Source organism: Rhopalosiphum padi, chromosome 3 (assembly GCF_020882245.1).
Source record: "Rhopalosiphum padi isolate XX-2018 chromosome 3, ASM2088224v1, whole genome shotgun sequence".
NCBI classification, from domain to species: domain Eukaryota; kingdom Metazoa; phylum Arthropoda; class Insecta; order Hemiptera; family Aphididae; genus Rhopalosiphum; species Rhopalosiphum padi.
Window position 1 is genome coordinate 60,332,699 of NC_083599.1, and position 22,856 is coordinate 60,355,554.

The following is a 22,856-nucleotide window of genomic DNA, read 5'->3' on the forward strand; positions in this document are numbered from 1 at the left end:
TTTATTAACTAATAGATTTAAATACTTGGCAATATTTATGTAAACACAAAATGGCACAGATTTATACATTTATATTATTTAAACGCACGGCTTTTACTGGAAAAAGTATGTAGTAGTGTAGTACTTAGGTACCTATTCTTGCAAGAATCAAAACATACAAGTAGTTGCATACAATTTCCGAATTACCTTAATCATTGCCGACCCCATGAGCTTGTGTGATATCAATTCCCTCCCCCCTATGTTTAAAATTGTAGAGGTGCTTATGCATCAGATTAAGTTTAAACTATCCTACAAATTTGTAGTACCTACCTACTCTTATTTACATTTTTATCAAATTTTTACTATTATCGTTTATAATAGAATAAGACAAACATCATATCAAAAAAGTGTCAGTATCATGCTTTTTATCATACTTATTATCAATTAGAATCTTCATCCCGGCTGTACTTGATATTGGACTTTATTACGTTAATCTACGTATATTTAGTAATTATCGACTACTATTCGAAAGATTATTATGTTTTCTATTTCTTCTATTGATGAGTACTCATAAGAAAAAACACTCAAAATATAATTAGAAATTTGCTGACGTGTTGAACTTGTTAGTTTTCATTTCTTTGAAAGTGACAGTGAGATGGTGAGAACACAATTATTCTTAAATTTTACATTTTAAGAGTACTTACAAGTTACAATTTACATACTATGTAAATATGTAATGTACGCAAAATACACGTGGGATAGACAGAACGTCATCCGCAATACACATATATAAACATTACTAATATAATATAGGTAGGCACCTAACTACTACAGATACTAATATCTTATAAAAAATACCCTAAGTTACTATATATATTATATATACGTATCTCAATTGAAAATTTTTTTATGCACATTAACTTACGTTGTCATATTAAATTAAAGTTTTTAATATCATCATTCATCATAATATTATGTAAATATAATTAATTTAATTAATGTTTTAAAAAACTTACATAAGCTCTGTTTAAATAGTTGAAACTGTAAAAGGGTGTATTTTTATTTTTTTAACCACAAATTTATTTTTTAAGAAAGTAAAACATTGGTCGATTATTTTTTTTAATGCTTATAGATATTAAACTGAACTTTATGAGTTATTTTTCCGATGGATTTTTTCCAAGCTATACATCAGTACATCACTATTTTACTATTCAACAAGTATTATTTACTATGAATTTTAAATTAGTATTATTATAATATAACGTTAACCCCACTTGTTATTATTTCACGTGACAAATGTAGGTACTAGAAAAAAATTATGTAATATTAATACTTCGTCATTGTTTCGATCATATAAATTTAATCAATGGAGTAGTCATTGAGTTCAATAGTTTAAGTTTAATTTATTTTTTTTTTATTATTGGGATAAGAATATTATTTTCAATAATAATTTGTATGTAATAAAACATAGTTTGTATTTGACTAGGTACCAATGTTTTGCTTTTCTGAAAACAATATATTTTGTGGTAAATAAAGAAATATACACTTTCAATCATTTAAACATGGCTTCTGTTACTTGTTAAAACGCGTTTAAGTTTTAATTTATTAAAGTAGGTAACTTTTTTTCATTTATACCGAAAATAAATAATTTTTATAAAAATGTAATTCAAGTAATTTGTTTTAGTGGTATTAAAAAATAATTTAACGAGTTTTGTCCTAATAAATAAATAATATACTTTACACATTATTTCAAACATAGCATACTGCATAGTTCCTATTGAAACTGAAATAAATAACGTGAACAACACGTTAAACCAGTGGACATAGCCACATAGGTATTGATAAAGTATGCCGCATGTATACGAAAATGAATATTTACCAATGTAGGTAGGCCAATCACTTAAGAAGGTATGAGTTACAATTAATTACGAGTGTTTATTTAATCTATTAAATCGATATACACTTGCAGCTCGTACAAACATAGTTGCCAATCAATAGTTATAGATGTAATTATAACATAAGAAAGTACGACAATAACATTTAAACGTTACAAATAACTATTTAGGTTTCGATGACTAACTTATAAAATTCACAAAAGTATTATCGTAATGTACTAATACATATAAATACTTACCGAATACCTACTAAATACGTAATAATTCTATAAAAATACTTTAGTCTGTCCTAAGTAAGCTAACCTAGTCAATATTTTTATCTACTGTATCGTATATTTTTAATATCAAAATATATCGATTATCAAATGAAATATGAAAAAATGTTTAGGTTTGAACCCTAACCCCTTCCCCGGGTATATAATACAATATATAAATTAAATTAATATTAATTAGGTGTGACAATGATTCAACCGACTTTTTGATACATAATCACTACTGGCGATATCTCCGGGTATTTATAATATAAGTTTTCCAACGGAATTAGCCTCAAATAAGTTCATTTGTTAAATATAATATATACGAATAATATAGACGTAGTAGGTATTCAATATAGTATTATGATCTATTCGTTATTTTTTGACGTTGAAATTATTATTTGTCACTTAATAATTATTAAGGTCTCCACATCTTGCAGCGGTGGCGTTAAAACTTAGTCAGATAAATTTACCGCTGCGCTGAATGACATTGAATATTACCGTTACTGCTACAGTGCTACAGTGTGAGTGCCGGGTTAGTTAGGGCCTTTTTTGAAACTTATTTCTGTTGACGAATAGCGACTAATGTTTTACGATGTTTATTTTAAACATTACGAGTCAAACGTCATTTACATTAATATTCATAAATTGACGCGAAGTCACTTGGAAAATAACATTTGTAAAAACTCCTATACACATCTAGATGTTAACAATACATTTTATAAATTGTTACATTAATAAGACGTATATTATTATAAAGTGTTTGTTTTCGCTATCTTTTGTTTCGGGAGAGTTTTCTAAAAGTTTCAATTACATATCTAATTTTTCACGTAAATCGAACGTGACCTAACGATAGGAGATCGTCTCTTATAGAAATTATTATAAATTTTTTATACTAATAATTAAATAGTCTAACTGTAGTTTTATGGAAAACTTAACATATCCTATTTTGACGAGTACTATTGATTATATGTCTATACATGATTACATAAAACGCATAAGACGTAAACATTTATACATTTAGATTAACGTTTGCGAATAAAACAATGTAGCAAAATAAGAAGTAGGTATTGTAATATTATTCCGCCTGTTTGCTGTACTACGAGTTACCTATGTACAAACGTCCGTGCAATAGCTACGATATTATTATAATACCTATTATATATTAAGTACTCGTAAAACGATGCCGTTTACTAATATAAAATAATGCCACCAAATTCGTCCACCTACGCTTGTGCCTTTAAGTATTTTTAGACATTCCAATGGCCCATAATTTACCACCGAAAAAATGTTGTTTTGATCGTTAAACCGAATTTAATCGTCGCCCACCTCTACCAGTGTTGACTAGTTGATCTAAATTTACATATTATTATACAATATAATTATTAAGTATTTCCTTGTAAAATCAAATATAAACAACGAGGCGGAGTACATAATATATATATATATATATATATATAAGTATTATCATTATATAATAGTTATAAACTGTACTGAAAATAACTGCAATACAAGTTATAATTAGCGTTCGTCATCCGTAAGCACCGCATATTTTCTGAATGAGTTCCGTCATTTGTAAATATTATTACACACATATTCCAGAGCTCGTCGACATTTTAATTCTGTTTTATTTCCTTGATATTTTCTAGGGCACTAGAAAAAAATAATAATAATAATAAATCAAAACAAACGTAACGCAGACATTTATTTTTTTCATTATTATATTATTATACGCATTATACAGAGGTCACAGTTGACACAATTTTATGGTATTCGCGTGTTATTATGACAATAATTATACATTTACTAAAAAAAAATAATAAATAATTAAAAAAAAAAAAACAGAAAAATTGAAATCAAACTACATTTAACTATTTAAGTATACATACTTTTAACTACTAATAACATTAATAATAGGTAAAAAATATCACAGTCAAAATATAGGTATTGCTTAAAATGTAATAGTATTTTAATCACTTATTCCTTACAGCATTACCTATCGTTTGTCTATATAAATCAATAATATACAGTTGGGTAATTTAATGTTTATTTAAATACTAGAACAGTAACCGTGGTTAAGAGTAAAACGAATGAACAACTACAAAACCGGTAACAAAACAATTTCACGTTTTATGCATGTATTCTAATATTAAATTGTATGTACCTACGTATATGTGATAACGTGTCAATGTGTATAATGTATTTTAGATGTAATAGTTTGGTAAATTATTTTAAGATTTATTTTTTCATACACTAAATAAAAGAATTGTAAAAACAAAAGAAAAAGTATTATACACTTATAGGCTTATAGGCTATAGCTAACAATTGTTTCAAGTGTTAACACTTTCTGATTGCGTTAATATTATAATGCGATATAATTTAGTCGAAGAGTACTGAGTAGGTTTTACAGTAAAAAAAAAAATATACAAGAAATATATTATATAAAAAAACAACAATATACTGCAGAAAACGCATTACTTATAGAGTTTAGCTACCGCGTACTACAAAAAAAAAAAAAAATGCTTTCTAATATATCTTTGTGATATATAGAATATAAATTAAAATATTATAATATGGTTAAAATAGGATGGGATTCACCTTGAGGACATAGCGCATTAATCATGATAATACTATAATATACCTAATTATTATATTATGCCGTTACGTCCGATCGTGGTTTTGTACAAAAATTATTAAAAATAATGAGCTAAGGCTAACATTAAACTCGTGCTTAAGAACATTAATCAACATTAAATTAACCTAACTCCTTACCCGAGTACGTGTGTAATAAAAATACATCGTACTATATTTAAATGTCGTATACTAGGTAGTCATGTTATATTATTGAAATTCAAAACTAAATAATTTTTACGTCAATTAATATATAAATTGATAACGATCTTTCTATCAAAGTATTAAAATATATTCAGTCTTGTAAAGTATTCAAATACATTTTTTTATTCGAATTTGTTTTTAAACATAAAAATAGTTTTAAATTTCCAATTCTTGAACAAAAAAATTGTTCTATTAAAAATATTTAAAATTATTGTATTGATGTATTATTAATTATTATGTATATATTATCGAATGTAAATTTAAAACCATAAACTAAAACTGACAAAAATTAGCAGGAAAAAAATATATACCTATTCTAAAAATGTTTTAATATAATATAAACGTATTCTTTACAAGACTGTACCTAAGTATAAAAATAATAAATAAATAAACAAAAATAAAATATAGTTAATAATCCACACCTATATAAGGGCTAAAAATAATAACATTTTTAGTCATGAATATTCACGATAACACTTGAAATTTCAGAGAGCGCGAACGTTTTAAAATCGTATATGAATAGATAATATTACAAACCATAATTCATAAATAAACGAACGGGCTACAGAATGCATACGACTGCGTTTTTGTATTTAAGTGACATTGAACTTGACCGCGATTCGTTTTTATAAATAGTTATTACAATAATAGTAATTTAAAGTATTAATTTTCTGAGATTATAATATATGAACACAAGTTGGACTCTTACGTTATATATACAAAACCATCAAAACTTTTAAATATATATTATGAACACTCATCTAAAATCTAAACATTGGAATTAATAGCTATATAGTGGTTTAATAGAAAATATAACTAATGTGTAATAAACTGTACAATATAATATATTATAGTTAACTCGTAAACAATAAAAAATTCGTTAGATCATTTTGAGCATATTATACAATAAATAATAATAGTATAATATATTTTTGGCCCGTATATCTTGGCGATTCGTCATCGAACGCGCATATATCGCATACCTACATAATACATAATATTTGTTAAATTGCTTAAACACTATGCGACTGCGGCGCCGAGATCAACAAATCTTTCCTAATTACCTATTACAACATTTTTCAACACTTGCATGATACTGAAAAACTGTATTGAGTATATAATAAATAAATAAATAAAAATGCACTATATAGATTATAGAAAGCACCAATTAATTCCTTTTTTTTGGCCTCTACGTATTGTTATTCGAAATATTATTATCTTTAAAATAGCATGATAACAAATCATTTTGAAAGTTGTATGGCCAATTATTAAATATTTAAATGACCAAATTTTATATGACACATGTCTTTAATTAAGCGCATAAACAAAAATAATATTCAACGATAATAACGGAAGCAAAAAATAAAATTCGTTCTGACAGGGATTTCGTACATCGCATAAAATATTATCTTAATGTTTACGCATGCATAGGATGGGGTGCAAGTGCATTCTACACTCGCGTCAAACTTAACCCAAAAGACGTCGATCACGAACACGCACATTCCACGACAGCCATTTCTTTCCACGTGGTCACCTTCAGCGAGCTCGGGTCTGTCTCGTCGACATGAATGATCTGCAACCGGTCCAGTTTATTGGGCGCGCAACACGGTTTGGGCGGAGGCTGGGGAGCCTTTGTCGTGGCTGTCGCCGCGCCGCCGCCGCCGTGACGGACCTTTCTCCGGGCCCGCCTCTCCCCGCCATCACCGGCGACCTCCGTTCGACGGTTGTTGTTGTGCTGTTTCCACAACAGGCTTTGGATGAACGCGTGCCGGGTGGCCGGATTGTACTTGGCCGGGCACCGTCCCCGGCAAAGGCCCGCGTCGAACCACTTGGGCTCGACGATGAAATCGAAACCCGGAATGTCGGCGAAAACGACGCGCATCTCTTCCCGGCAACATTTGTTCCCGCCGCCGCCGCCGCCGTGCTCTGTCCCGTTGTCGTTGCCCGACGATGTGTCAACCTTGCAGTCAGTCCGACGGACGCGACCAGACGCGGTCGGCCGACGATGTTTTTTATCGCGGCCGCGACCACCGCCGCCCTCTCGTTTTTTCCGTTTCGTTTCGCCGGGGCATCGAACGGCCGCGGTCGCCGAACGCGCGCCGCCGTCCACAGCTCCGTTCATAAAAGCGTGTAGAACAGGAACATATCGACCGTCGTTATCTGTTTCGTCCCCGAAACGGACAGATCCGGCTGCTGCCGTCGCCGAATATCGCAACAACAATTCCAGAGACGCGGCGGTCACGCCCCCGCCGCGGTGACGTTTTCGCGGCCGTAATAGGCGCGTCACGTCCACGTCCACCCACCGTCCACTGCCGCCAACCGGCCATATGAGATCGGCAACGAGCGACGGGTTTTCCCGCAGTACGGCACCGGCCTGCTGCAGCAAGCGGCCGTACACGCGGACCCGTGCGTGAGGGGCGTCTGCGTAGATTCGCGCCACCGATTTGATTACCGTCACGCGACTGCCACTTCCGCGCACCGCCGTATCATAAATCGGGAACGTGATGGATGTAGTTTGTTGCAGCACATCGCCGTCATCGTCTGAAATACAAACACATGATGCGTTTTAATTATTAATGCAATTATGTATACTTCGTGTGTGTTATTGCTGTACATTGTATAGATAAAAGCTTAACAAGAGCGCCGGCGAATAATAAAATATACTATAGTATTTATACGATCTTGGTAAATTTCTTTGGCGTTTGAAATTTGTTATTTAAAAGTCTAGCAAGTATTTTTAAAGATTACAATATTCCTCACCACCATGATTTTTATTATTAATTTAGTGATATTAGTGATACCATTATTTGTTCCTGAATTCCGTTTAAAATTATGTGGATAGTATGTAAATAAATAAGTGTAGTGACTATAGTATAGTATTAATATTTGTTCATAGAACCAAACGAAAATAATAATTGTGTATAGTTTAATAAATTAGTAAATCTGAAAATATTAAAACGTAATATTTTTAATTAATAAATTGATATATTACATAATAAAAACATTACTTTCCACACAAACTCTTATTGTACCTATCTCATTAATCAATAAACTCACAAGGAAAACAAGCATAAAATCCAGTCAATTTCTTTTGGTAATTATTTTGGTTATTTTTTGAAATCACACTATTACCTCAATAACTAATGTGATAGATAAGTTATCAAATGTAAAAAATAATTGTTATAACTTGTAATAATTAATAACATAATATGAACATAGAGTAGATCAATAATTAACTGTAATACTAGCAGAAATTTACTCTTATATTATGAATGGAATGCTCAAATGCTAGAATCATTGAAGTCGTATTTTAAAAGTAAACATTAATATTATATCGATAATAACCATTGTCTATTAAAAAAAAAAAAATAAAGTTAGTTATTAGTTTGGTCAACGTTTCAACCCACAGCTGCTCCTTCATTACCCATCATATGGCCGTACAAACAAATTCACATATTTGTTTAACATGTTTCACTGAAACTACAACGCAAAAATAAAGATAATTTATAAAAATGTTATTTAAATCTAAATATTTTTCTAAATAGGTACAAATATTTTTAAATTAATATCATAAATTATTTTAAAAGAAGTTTGTGGGACATTCAAATTATCAACTTTTTTTTTATCACTTTAACTCCTTGGATAGCTATTCCTTTTGTTTTTCATTCGCTTGTCCCTAATTATTATAGCTTACTTAGGAATACACAAGAAAATCATAATTGGCCTAAAATTGTATTTCATTATACATACCCACATTTAAAAAAACTCTGATCCGATTGTTCATAATAGTCATCAATCAACAATTTTAGAAAAGTAAATGTTACATTCCGTTATTATCAATGGAAATTTCGGTTTAAGTCCCTATAAAATTGGGGAAATCGAGTTTTTAAAATATATTTTACCAACGTGCATCATCGTGCACAATGCTAGTCAGTAAACATGATGTCAATTTAGTACCAGAAGTGTAACCGAAAATATATTTTATACAAAGATACATATTAAATAATAATAATATATTATAAATATTATTTATGTACTGTGAAACTGGTAATTTCAGTTTTGTTTACAAATATTATTATTTATTATACTTATTAGTTTATTAGTTATTACTAATATTAGGTACTCATTAGGTATTGTAAATTATTCATTCGCTTGCGAAAGCTTGTAAATCTATTTTACATTTTTTTTTATCAGTTAGGTAGATGGTCATGTAATTTTTTAATTTAATAGATAATAATAACAATGACGATGAAAAATTGCACACGTGCAGAAATAGTATTTGCATAAAAAATTAACTACAATAATATTTGCTTGCAATCAATTTAATTATTGATATATTATGTACCTATACTTGTGATTTAGTACAGTATTTTATTCTTTTAGGACTAATTATCTATATGATTTGTCGATACAATTTATAGCCTGCAGTTGTTATCGTGATGATGACCCATAACAACAAAACGATTTCCAAGTACCTACTTATCTATATAATAATATTAATAATTAATAAATTATAGACAATAGTGGATGCCGAGTTTAAAATAATTACTAATTAGAGATAATCGGTTAATTTTAATACCTAAATCTCTGTTTAAGAGATACATTATAAAAATAAGACGAATACCTGTATTAGGCCAAACCAACTAAGTCAAATAAAAATTTAAATATTGAATTTAAATTCCTATATAATTTATCATGATAGTAGGTATTTTGAAATTGGATAATTAAAACTTAAACTTTAAAGCAGCAAGTACGATTTATAATTATAATTTAACTGATTGATTTTTAGTATAACCAACTATTTTATTATTTAAAAAACAATTGAAAGTAATAAATACCTTATCACAAAATTAACCATGTAGAGCTCTGCAGTGCTCTCTTCAGATATATACTTATTATGCTAAACAGTATAGATTGTATATAGTTTATAAAAAAAAAAAAATGGTGCTCTGATGCGTCAAGTTCAATATGTATATGATAACCAAACATTATCTTGCACATAAATTATCGATGTTTTTTTTATAGTTGGCATATGTTTATTAGTTATTGTACACATGGTCCGAACATTTACTCGCATTGACCGATTATTCATTCGGCCCCTCATTCTAATAAATGTAGGTCAGATCTCAAATAAATATTTCCGATTTTATTCACCTTATCATTTTTTTAAACATACGATATAAATACGTATAATTTTGAAATTCTGATTTCATTATCGTTTTAGCTTTAAATTAATTTTACGAAGAATTGAAGAACTTTTACGCCGAAACTCGAAAGTACATCTAGACCTACTTTTATTTAAATAAAATAAATTGTCGAACCAACGTATGCTATACCAATATATAACAAAGATGGCTTAAAGACGGTAAACCTCCATGGAAAATCAGATACAAATTCATAAGATTATTGTTTGTGCACTATTGAGTATTTGAGTTTTAATATAAATAAAGTTAAATTATAACATTGTATTGAATTTATTCTTTAATCGTATTTAAATAAACTAAATAGGCATACAACTAATAATTCCAATTTAATCGAAACCATATTTTTCAAGTTAACTTTTATTCATTTAGGTATGTCAATACCTAATTTATCACTTTTATAAATTAATGCAAAAAAACTTAACTTGTTATTAGGTAGATAAGTATTTTTAAACGTAACTCTAATTTAACTTAACCAAATTGATTGAAACTTTTTTCGAATCGGCTAGTTTGATATCGCTTAATTATATCAGTTTTGAGCTGTTTAAATTTAATAATTGAGTTAAAAAATATTCTTTGACTAGCCCAGCACCCAGCATTGCGAATCGTTGTTCATTACGACCGAACGTAGGTAGAGATGGTAATAGTTTGTATACGATAAACGAGTAGACATACACTATTATTATTTATAACGAATTACCTGTCGGCAGATCCGGAGATTCGTCGTTCCTGTTATCGCCGCCGAAGTGTTTCACTTGGCCCCGTATTAGTATCGCGGATACGTCGTGGTCGTCATCATTATCATAACTCGCTGCTATTGTTACATCATCGTTGTCGTCGGGATCGTAAAATTCTGATTCATCCACGTACAATCGCCGGAAATATTCCAAATACTTGCAATGGAATTCTTCGTTGCTGATGTCCACCTGCGTTAAAGTAAAAAAAAAAAACGAATTATTTTTCTTTTCCTATTTACATATATTATTATATCTTTTAGACACTCGTCCAGGCGGTTTTTTATTTTTGCTCCTGTCGCTGACGTGTGACTATTCTCTGTCTCTGTCTCTTTCACATCATTATAGAATTATTATACGCGATACACATAACTTAACATGAATATAGTATTATCGGCCGTACCGATGTTTTTCAGTGATTTTTATCGGTATTCGGTATAAGTAAAGTATACGATTTAAGTAAAACAACAATATAATAAATTTTATATAATCATGCCATATCGTAAAATACTTTTTATCAACAATAAGATTAAATATATTATATATGTATTTAATTTTAATATATCAACTAAACATAAGATAATACTATAGTATAACCCACGTGTGTTTTTTTTGTCAAACAAATGTACATTATACCAATATTTGAGTTAAACATTTCGTGTTATAGTAAGAATATTATTTATGTTTGTACAATCGTTTTATTAAGATATTTTAATTTTCAAGCGAGTTATAAGTTGTCTATGTAAATATAGACTTAGAAATTTAAAGAATATCACAAATCTTTTCATTAAAATAGCTAATAAATTAATTATATGATTAGTTAAGTTAAAATAATTATTTTTAATAAAAATAAAAATAAAAAAAGAAACAGCCCATTAAAATAAATGTTTAGGAAAAAAGTTAAGAATTATTTTACACAACTTTATAAAAACACGTTGAATTACAAATATTTTATTATTACATTATTAATATTGCCGTAAAAATATTTACTTGTAGTAATTCTATACATTAGTGTATTCCTTTATTCTAAACATGAATGCGTGACCAAGCGTATTAACAGTAAAGCAAGGAAGACAAATTGTTTTACTATAACCAGTATAATCCCAAACAATACCACAACAACTTATAAATAAAAATGAAAAAATACTTAAATACCTATTTACTTAAATAAGTTTTTAAATTTACAGTGAAAAATCTATAAAAATAAAAAAATAAACATGATTGTAACTTGTGAGTCTGCAACGTAGGTAACATTCCTGTAGACAGTTTGTTTTGTTTTATAAATTATAAAAATTTACCGATTAAATTATTATTTAGGATTTGACTAAAAAATAACGGTCTTATTAATAATTAAGTTATAATATAATGTACACAAATTAGTTAAATTAAAAAAAAACTAAAAATACCTAACTTTATAAAAAAAATAACAACAGCTTCATGAAAATTTACCAAACATAAAATCATGATGATATTTTGTAAAAAAAAATTACAATTCTTTGTTTACAGTCGCTGCCACGCTGTATGATTTCTTAGACGCTTTTCTACTGAAAATCGATTGTATCAAATTCTAATAAATTATTGTATCGTTAAACGATTTATTGTGTTTTACGCGTAGACTGATATAGATGATAAATGTATGGGTATGTAGAGTGTTAGTTTATATTATAGTATATTCGTTTGAAACAATTTCGGATCCATTAGGTAGACACTTTGTTTAAATACCATCATGATGATATACCAGACGAATTGCGATTATGAATGAAATAACGGAATTAATCTATTTTAACGATTTAGGCATGCCGTGCCATGACGTGTTGCACTAATTATAGTTGTTACGAAACATAATAAAATTATACTCCGTTTAATATGTATACGCTTTTTTTTCAATTTCATAATAATATTGTTTTATATGCTTTATCTGTTTTACAGTTGTCCTGCCATATAAATAACCATCATCGCAATAAATAGTTTGGTGTGTGCATAATAATAATAAATCGAACGACGCACTCGTAATCTCTCCCAAAATATTATAGCACAAATACTTTATAATTATTCTATGATGTAAGACGTAGAAGAGTAAAAAAACCAATCAGGATTTCGTGTTAAGTTATCTTTGATAATTGTTTAATTTTATATAATTAATTTATAATAATATAATTTATTTCTTTCATTTTGAATCGTAGTATTGTATAGGTAATCCATTTGAATTCTAATATATAACATTTTACGTATTTTCATATTAACGAATTAGTTTATAAAAAGTAAAAACATCATTCAGCAATTTTCTTTTAAATCATTTAAATACATTCCTCAGATACCTTACGAATAAATATGTTTGTATTTGTATATATTATTCATTTAGTATATTTAATAATAAAAATAATTATTTAATTTATATATCAATGGAAACTAATTTTATCGAAAAGTTTACTTATGGATAATAATAACAATTAATAATATAGTTGACATAACGGGAAAGTTGAAATTAAGATTCTAAATTCAAACAATTATTTTTTGTTTTTAAAAACGCAACATGTATTCACAACTTGTTCAACTATAATTACGTAAATATATATTAAATACAGTGTAATAATGTATTGACTATATTGAGATGCCGAGATTTTTAAAATTATCACATACACAATATTATAATATAACACATGTCACATAACTACTACATGTTTATACGTCGGAAACGATTCTACTTAAAAAAAAGAGTCGTACCTATGCATAAAAAATATGTATAATAGTTTTTTTTGTAGTTTATTTTATATTTACATACCTATTCAGAATACGTCATTTATTACCTTCCTAATTGGTTTTTTCGACGTAAGTTACAAGGTACAACGCGTAGCATTTGTATTATATTGTACCTATATATGTTACATATATACTGTTTAATAGATAACGAGGAACTTGTATACAAGCCTAAATATTTTGATTATATTTGTATACACGAATTCCTTCTTAATGGACGCACGCAGTCACAATTTGAGTAGGTATATAGTATAATAATATACATTATTATGTTATTTTATAATTTGAAAAAGAATAGGCGGATTCCAACGACGAAACTAATGTATCGATCGTTATATTATTATTATGTATTGTGCACGAAATGCATTAATGGTATTTGTCAAGAAGCGGAGTAAACTTTTTTATTTTTTTAACAATTAAAATCCTATAACTCTTTTAGTTTACGTAACCCGCATTTTTAAATTTAGATGAGTATAATACTATAATATAGTATATATATTATCTTTATGTCGCGGAAACTATTTATTGTTGTTATGATTGTTTTTTTCCTATTAACATTTTAATGGCTACACACTTGTATCTGTAATACGATATAATGAATGATATCAAAAACTGATAAACTTCACTAATAGCTGAACCTACATAGATTGTTATATATAATATACAAATAATCCTAGACTGAATACTGTATAAACATAAAAAGAACGAAACAAAATAAATAAATGCATATGTGATACGCACCTTATGTTTTGGGAGCTAAATTAATATAAATTTTACTCATATCAAGTAGGTAATTACTTACTTATGAATAAAAACAAAATCTAAAAACTCATTAAAAATGTGATTTTTATAGTGATATTTTTAAATTTGGACTAAGGATTTATAAAACAATTATTTTTTTTATAATACACATAAAAAAGGTTCATACACAAAAATATCATTTTATAAATGTCTAACACACATAGCGTATACCTGTGATTTATTACAGACATGTAATCGTTCAATAACACCAATCCAAGATAAATACAATGAAACTTTAATAGTATTTTATAATATTAATTAAAAATTTGACAATAACTTTAAACTACAATTATTAAACATACCTATAGTCAAAAACAAAAATAATTTAATATATTATATTATTATATTATTATTATTATTTTATATATTATGGACTTAAAAATATGTTTAGGAAATAAGTTTAACTTATTTTAGTGTAAAACTTCACGTAGAACTACGAATATCAAACCAATTTAGCTATAGAATAAGATACTATACGACACGTTGTGAATAAAAGGTATAGTACATTTTGTACTTAAAATAGAACAGATAATATTATGTTCAATGTTCATACATAATATTCATTACAGAAACTCTACTCAATAGATATATTATTTAAAAGGGCATATTGTTGTCAATGTATGCACTTATAAGTTGCAAAAACAAAAAAAATAACAATTATCAAGTCATTATACTTAGTCTACTTTACATAGTAGATGGTTTTGTATGACGGATGTGTTAAATTTGAATTCAATAATATATCATTTAACACAAAAACGATTCTGAGTGAAGATGGTTTGATAGCTTATATATTTACAAGGATATTCACCAAAAACACAGATTACAAATATTATATAAAAATTAAAAAATTATTTCTTAGTTAACTTGAAATGTCTATAAAAATAAAAATGCACATATTATTATATATATTAGATATTTGAAATTGCTATAAGAACAAATTATGCATTAAACAATTTATGAGGGATCTTGTATTTGTTGTATTACATTTTCAAGTCTTAGGTACAAAAATAAAAACAAAATGGATTTTTATAATTACAAAATAGTTTGAGATTTAGACGACTCAACAAAATTCTAACTTCATATTCTCGTCAAAATGTAATTTTTTGACCAACAATACATTTTTTAATATAACATATTATAGATAAAAAAAAAATAATTTAAAACTATACCATACATAGAAAAAAAAATATTTTAAAATATAATAAATTATATATAAATTTTTTTTTTAGTTTTTCCATACTTGAAAATCAAATTAATTTTGCTGTTTCAAATCATAATAATGACAAATACAGAAATAAAAAATAAAATAATAAAACATACATTATTATTAAGTAAAAAATACTGACGTTTATTTTTATAGAATTTAAATGTGTTAATGCGGTAAATATACGTGTGTATCAAGTATTGGAATCGAAATTATAAATACTGGTATTTGAAAATGAATTTTATGAAAATATTGGATTAGAACTATTTTTTTTTTAGATTCCTTAATTGAAATTGGTACCAATATTTGTTGGGTTCTAATTTTATTTAGAAATTATGTAATAATAATTGGTTCATTTAATTTAGTTTATGTTGTAAATGTATATATACATTTATAATTTGTTAAAATTCCAATTTCAGAAAACAATAAAATATGAGAAACGAGATGAGAAGCTATCAAAATAAAAATATATACTGTTACTTGCCCTTCTGTTAGTCATAAGTAATAACCATCGTCATGATAATTTCATTACCTATAGTTTTGGATGGCGATGTCTGGTGACGTTGATGAATGATGACTAATAAATTAATTATTACTAAAACCGTAATATAAATGCACCCCCCTGTAGACTGTTTTCAGATTGTTACATGGACTAATACTATAATAAATATATACACATACCTATTACATTTACATACTTATTAATTTATGAATAGTTTCTTACAAAAATAAAATAGCATATGAACCAAAAATCACTAATAATACAGTTGACTATTAACAAAACAGCTTTTCTTTTATTGTTGTGTGTTGTGACTGTGTACAACGCGAGTAAAGCCATTGGATCGAACCGAATTTTAATCAATCTATTAATATTTTACACATTTTAATTAAGACACTACAAATTTAGAAGGTATGCAATGATAAAGTAAAAGAATGTTTTTTTAATTAAAAAGTATAAAATAATGTTTCTTTGTTATTTTTTTTAAATAGCCATAATAAATGATAATAATATTTTATTAGATTAAAAAATATAAAATAAATAATAAGTACACATAATGTATTTTTTTTATATAGATATTATGTATTCTTAAGGTAAATATTCATAATAAATAATATTTAAAAATTTTAATCTATTATTCCATTAATTTAAAATTTTAAAATTTTTCTTTTATGTTTTTATAAATATCTGTACTTCGCAATTTGATATATGTTTCAATTTGAATTTATTTTAGTATATCAATGACTAAAAAAATGTTGGAGTGTGCAGAATAGAAGCAACTACTGAACTTGCTGTAAATGATTCACAGCAATTAGTTGTTCGTTCTATACTACTGGTATACCACATTATTGGTGGAAATGTGCTATCTTTTTAAATATAATTTTCTAGTAATTAGTATATAATCAAAGAATCCTTCAAGGTTTTCATTAATTAGCTTGATTAATAGAATTCGTTTGTATCAACCGTATCACACCGATTTTATCATAGTTTTTATCTAAATGACAATTTATTTCATTTTATACACCTGTACATACAATGATGGATAAATGTTAAATTAATATCATATAATATTATTAGATCGTGTTTTGCCTTTTTTAAAAGGCATTATCAGATACCTACAATTCGGATGTGTGCCTATGTGTACTTGGTGTAATTTAAAATATCAAAAATTATACAATGTAGGTATAATACACCCACATATTACCATTTATTGCGAAACATTATATTATTATTATTCATTTTAAATATATTTATCTACCTATATAGTTATACTTTCCAATCGTTCGGTCACCGTGTGCAATCATTGTTTCATTACTGTTCACCTATACAACTTTACGCATGAAATAGGCACTTTATAATATACTTATATGCCGAGAGCCAAGGCGTTGGTGAGGAAACGTTTGCGAGTATACTTATTATATGGAATAGGAGGATTATATGTATAGGTATATAAGATGTCCTCTACACTCACGTGTGTCAAACGTGGATTCGTATTTAAAATGTAATATATTATACTACAGTCAAACGAGAAATACGTGATTACTGATTAACATCGACCACTGACTATAATAATGTACTAATTTAATACTATCTGGCATCTGCCTACCAAATGATTATCATACAGTATATGTGACGTCGTCTATTCTGTGCGGCGATTTAAAATTTCTAATCCTATATTAGTTTATTATTATCTTTGGGTGCGTAAAATTTATGACCAAACGGCACCGCCGCTTAAAATTCATTGAAACTGAAATCATTAAAGAGAAGCGCGCGCATATGTATAGTAATAATATTAATATACACACACGCATATATATATATTACCTGTATAGTATATGCATTATTTTACCTATACCTATACCAATAAACAAAAAACGAATGTGAGTTGATATGTTTAAGATTTCAAATCGTACGGATAAACCGAGGTATAATCTAACCAGCGTGTAAGGCTATACACTTATTAACAAAAGTTCAAGCAAGTATTATAGTATATGATAATTTTTATTATTTACTTAACGATAATTTTCCGTGAATTAATAAATTAATTTTATTAATTAATATAATTATTTAATTATTTACGCCAAGTTGAATATTATAAAAGTGAACATTTTTCTTACTATAATTTATTGTGCTATTTAGATTAATTTAAGCCCAATTAGTAGTAACTAATAAATATTTACTAAAATATAATTAATACTAATAATAATGATTGCTAAAAGTAGACGATTATAGACCAAACTGCTATCATGTTCTATAATATAGATTCCACAAGACAATCATTCCTTATCTCACAGTTCACAGATAACAAATTTCCAAACAATTCAAGATCAGAGATATATATTTAGTAAAATATATGTACATTTATAATATTTAATTTTCCGGCGTATTTTTAAGAATTTAATATCAAAAATAAAAAAGAATGTCTCTCATAGAAATAATATTTTTATGAGATAAAAGTATAAAAATTCTAGTCATCCACGACAACAGCACCCTAGAGCTCCACTGTTACTATTAAATATGGGCATCCACCAGTAATATACTAGGTATATCTACATATATACACATTATTATTGTTATATGTATAATCCAAAAATCTAACATTCTTCCACTTTATGTGGATTTTAATATAGATATAAAATGTATGTATGTGTTCTAAAAAGTCAGTAAGTCAGCATCGGTCTATTCTCAGGTATACCCACAGATATACCAAATATAATACGCAGTGGTAATTTAAAAGGATTGTAATGCATAGATAATGTACACAGAACTACGTCAAACCATGTAAAAATCGTATACATCCCCATTATGAATGTATGATTATAAATACTATTATTTTGTTATACAAGATAATGACAAAAACAGTCGTGATAAATTGACTCTAGAAATGTTCCAATGAATATGCATTTATTTTTTTTTCTTTATATATCACACCATATGACATCCCGAGGCTAATCTGTCTCGCCTTACTCTGTAAAAGCGGAACCGTAGATACGCGTTCACATAATAGGTACTCGCGTATAAGTATTATAACAATATATTATTATGATGTGATGTAGTATACCCGGTGCCGAATTTTCGAGTTTGTATGATTATATTGCTTGTGTAGCACTACATTTTTGCCCTCGTTCACTCCGTTGTAAATACTTTTGAACGTATTTTGTATATCTGACCTCCTTTCCACATGACCTCAGATAAAGCATAGAATATCGTATCATAATGTAATTTTTATAAGCACGAAAATTAAAAATATTAGGTAGCATTATGAAATATTATTTTAGTATAGAATGTATTTACCTATTTGGCTACGCGATATATCGTCTTAAAGCCACCCCCGCCAAGTGTACACCCTTCCAAATAGAGCCAGCCTTAGAGTGGAGCAAGGCCTGGGGGCAAATGGTATTTTTTTTTTTTTTTTATTTAATTTCTTCGAAAAAATTATAGTATAAAATAATATATAGTTATTGACGTATTAACGTGAGATATAAAATATCAAACCAAAGCGCGAAGTCCGGGACAGGGGCCTTGCTGGCCCCTACCTAAGACCGACACTGCTTACAAACATAAACTGTCACACTCACGCAATAATATACAGATAATATTAAAAATACCTTGGTCATGTCCGGTAACTTTTCCAATTTCAGCCCTTTGATTATGTTACGACTCAGTTCTGTGAGGTGGACGTGCTGCTGCTGCTGCAAGTGTTGCTGGTGGCGGTCGTCGTCTGCGGTTGCCGCGCACGTTACCGCCGTCATGAAATCGGCTAGCCGGAGGACGATCAAAAGCACGGCGAATCGAACCGCGCGGCCGACGACCGGCACGTGCGACCACCAGACGTCGGCGCTGCCCATCATAATAATATTATTTTATAACACGAGGTGATCGCGGGCAGTGTCTCACTATAGGACGATTATCACGACGAACACGTCGTAGAGAGACGCACCGTCGTCCGTTCGCGAACACGGTCGATTTAAAATGTACAACAATAATAATCAACGCTGACGGTTCGCGCGCAAGAGGACGTAATATTGTATACGACCACGGTCCGGGAAGCGATGATGCACGCGACCGCGGTCCAGAGCTATAATCCGTCTATAGCTGCGCGCGCGGGCGGCGAGAGTGCGTTATTCGTGCGCGGAGGATCCGGTGTGCGTGGTCGGTTGTTCGCGACCGCCGTGCACGGTCGTTAATACGGACTGAACGCGTGCGACCGACGGACCGCACGTTTTATACGCCGCGACGTCAAAGTACGATTACAATATTATTATTATTATTATTATTATTGTTGTTGTTGTTGTTGTGGCGGCGGCTGTAGTAATCGTTTATACACTGCCGGCGCCCGCAAAGAAGAAAAGTAAAATAAATAAATATTATTAGACGCGAGGCACACGCGTCCGCACGCACTGACATGCACGCACTCGATCGCTGCTCGTTCACCGGCCGCCGCCGCCGCCGCGATGAGGTTTTCGTGACGATTCGGTATTTTGGTGTGACGATGATGACGTATCGTCGTCGTCACTGCGCTCGGGTCGCCTAATTATATTGTTTCGTAAACGGGCCATACGTATCGATAGAGAATGCAACTCGAGTGCGTGTGCGTGTCCCCAGGTGGGAAAGGGCGCGGACACTCCAGAAAATCTCTATTACCCCCTCCCACCACCTAGACTCTAGAACGATGCATCTGTCTGTAGTTGTTGTATGTCGTATTGGTATTTGGTACTTATTTTTTTTTATCCGTTTCGGTTTCAACGATACGCGCGCATTACGAAATAGCCGATTCGAGTAGGCACAGGTACCGCCGCCGCTATCGACCGATATAATTATTACGACCGTCGGTTTAGGTATAGAACGGACACGTGGGCGTCCTGGTCGAATATTTCCATACGCGCCGAAGTTAAGATTTGTGGCTACCATCGTGTACCATAATATGATAAGGACATAAGATGGAAGTATGGTACCTTGGTATTATTATTTAATACTACACATTTGTGTCATTATACATGGATATAATATGATCATTACGATCACTCTTTTTACTATTGATCAATTAAAATCAAGTATTGCATTTTTAAACAAATTAAATGTTATGCCTCGCTATGATTTATTATTATTTAGCGCACGCGCCTGGCATTCGTTAAATGCGTTTCGGGCACTGCAGTCGAAGTGCAGCTATTGCAGTCACCACATCGTTAATCCAGCTCCGTTCGTCTTGTGCGGTTGCCAATCGTCGCTTACCTGCGCTAGGTACCCAGTAACCACTTTAACCACCAATATTATAATATAAATTTATAATATTATTTTTATTTTTCCTGCGAATTATTCAAGTTTTATTGCCAATATGGTTATCGACGATTCAAATTAAAGTCTTTCTGTGGAACGGGGCCGGAACTGTGAGAGCAGTTCACTACACAGCCCCTCCCCGTACTGTGTGAATACGTTTGCAGGTCATCCATCGCTACTGCCGATGCCGTCGATGAGTTGACCGCCGTGACCGTCGTACTTATTTTTAACCATATATTACATACACGCACAAAAATCTATTTGTACTTAAACTGCTTTACGTAGCTACATTATTATATTTAAATATGATCATATTGTATTATAGCGGTAACGTACATTTATAGTTTATACAATGTGAATTGGTTCTAGCGTGGAAAAAACAAGTACATTTGTGATGGTCGGTCGTGTAATTTTATTTTAAAAATAGGTTAAAAAATAATGAATAAGAGTTCTAAGTATCTATTACTTTTAAAAAATACTGTACGTATAACAATGAATCACAGTTATATAGGCTTCTCAGTTTTTAGCGACAAATTTTCATTAAATGTCAACATAGTAAAAGTTTCCACTGTTAAACTTTCAATCAATTCAAAACTAAGTTAAATTAATTGTATCGGTTAAATTCTGCGGATTAGCACTGAATATAAGTGAACTAAATATTCGAATTTATAAAAATTGTATTGTGTACAATAATAAATAAGATAATGTAATGTGAATTAAAAACTAATACATTTCTAGTGATTTTAATAATTATAATTTACATTTTTTATCCCACAAGCATAAAATATGTTATTGTTATACAGTAATGTAGTGCTTAGAAGCTATATTGACTCGTGGAACGTTTAAGTATTATTTGTTTTTACACACACAAAATTAAGGAACAATTGTATATATTTAGAACTATAGAAACATAACAATAGACTGCTGTGTGCTGTATGTTACACTTTAAACAACTAGCCACTATATACGTGCAACAATTTGAGAAGAATGATGCACTCAAGATAGAAAATTGTAGAGGGATTTTGTGACAGCTACAGAAGCTTTCGATGGGTCGTGCAATAAAAGAAAAGAAAGTACACTTTAAAATAGTATATTTTCAAATAAAGGTGTAAAGAAGTCGTAATTTTATGTAAATAATCGATTTATTATGTCGATACGGATTTTAACCAATTATATGTTTGTAGTGTATCCATCATTTTTGGCCTTCGAACTCTCGAAGAGTATGTAATAATCTGTCATTCTCTATTAGATAATATAATCGTAATGCAGAAACAATAAACGTTTTCCTCTTGGATTACTATATACATTGTTAAAAATTGCAATTCATTTATTGAGTGTTGATTTTTTTTTTTAGACTACTAGACGCCCAGACAGGGTCTGTCAATGAAAAAAAAACTTCGAACGAATAGATATTATAGTA

The 22,856-nt window shown here is 29.2% G+C and overlaps 1 protein-coding gene across 1 annotated transcript; it reads right to left on the bottom strand.

The window, feature by feature from the left end:
- Window positions 1-5,261: 5,261 nt before the first annotated feature.
- On the bottom strand, window positions 5,262-20,565 carry LOC132927596 (uncharacterized). The gene is made up of 3 exons (XM_060992152.1): window positions 19,768-20,565; window positions 10,865-11,090; window positions 5,262-7,504 (listed from the first exon to the last, which is right to left on the bottom strand). The coding sequence occupies exons 1-3, from the start codon at window positions 20,008-20,010 to the stop codon at window positions 6,450-6,452; spliced, it is 1,524 nt and encodes a 507-aa protein (XP_060848135.1). The 5' UTR covers window positions 20,011-20,565; the 3' UTR covers window positions 5,262-6,449.
- Between the last annotated feature and the right edge of the window lie 2,291 nt (window positions 20,566-22,856).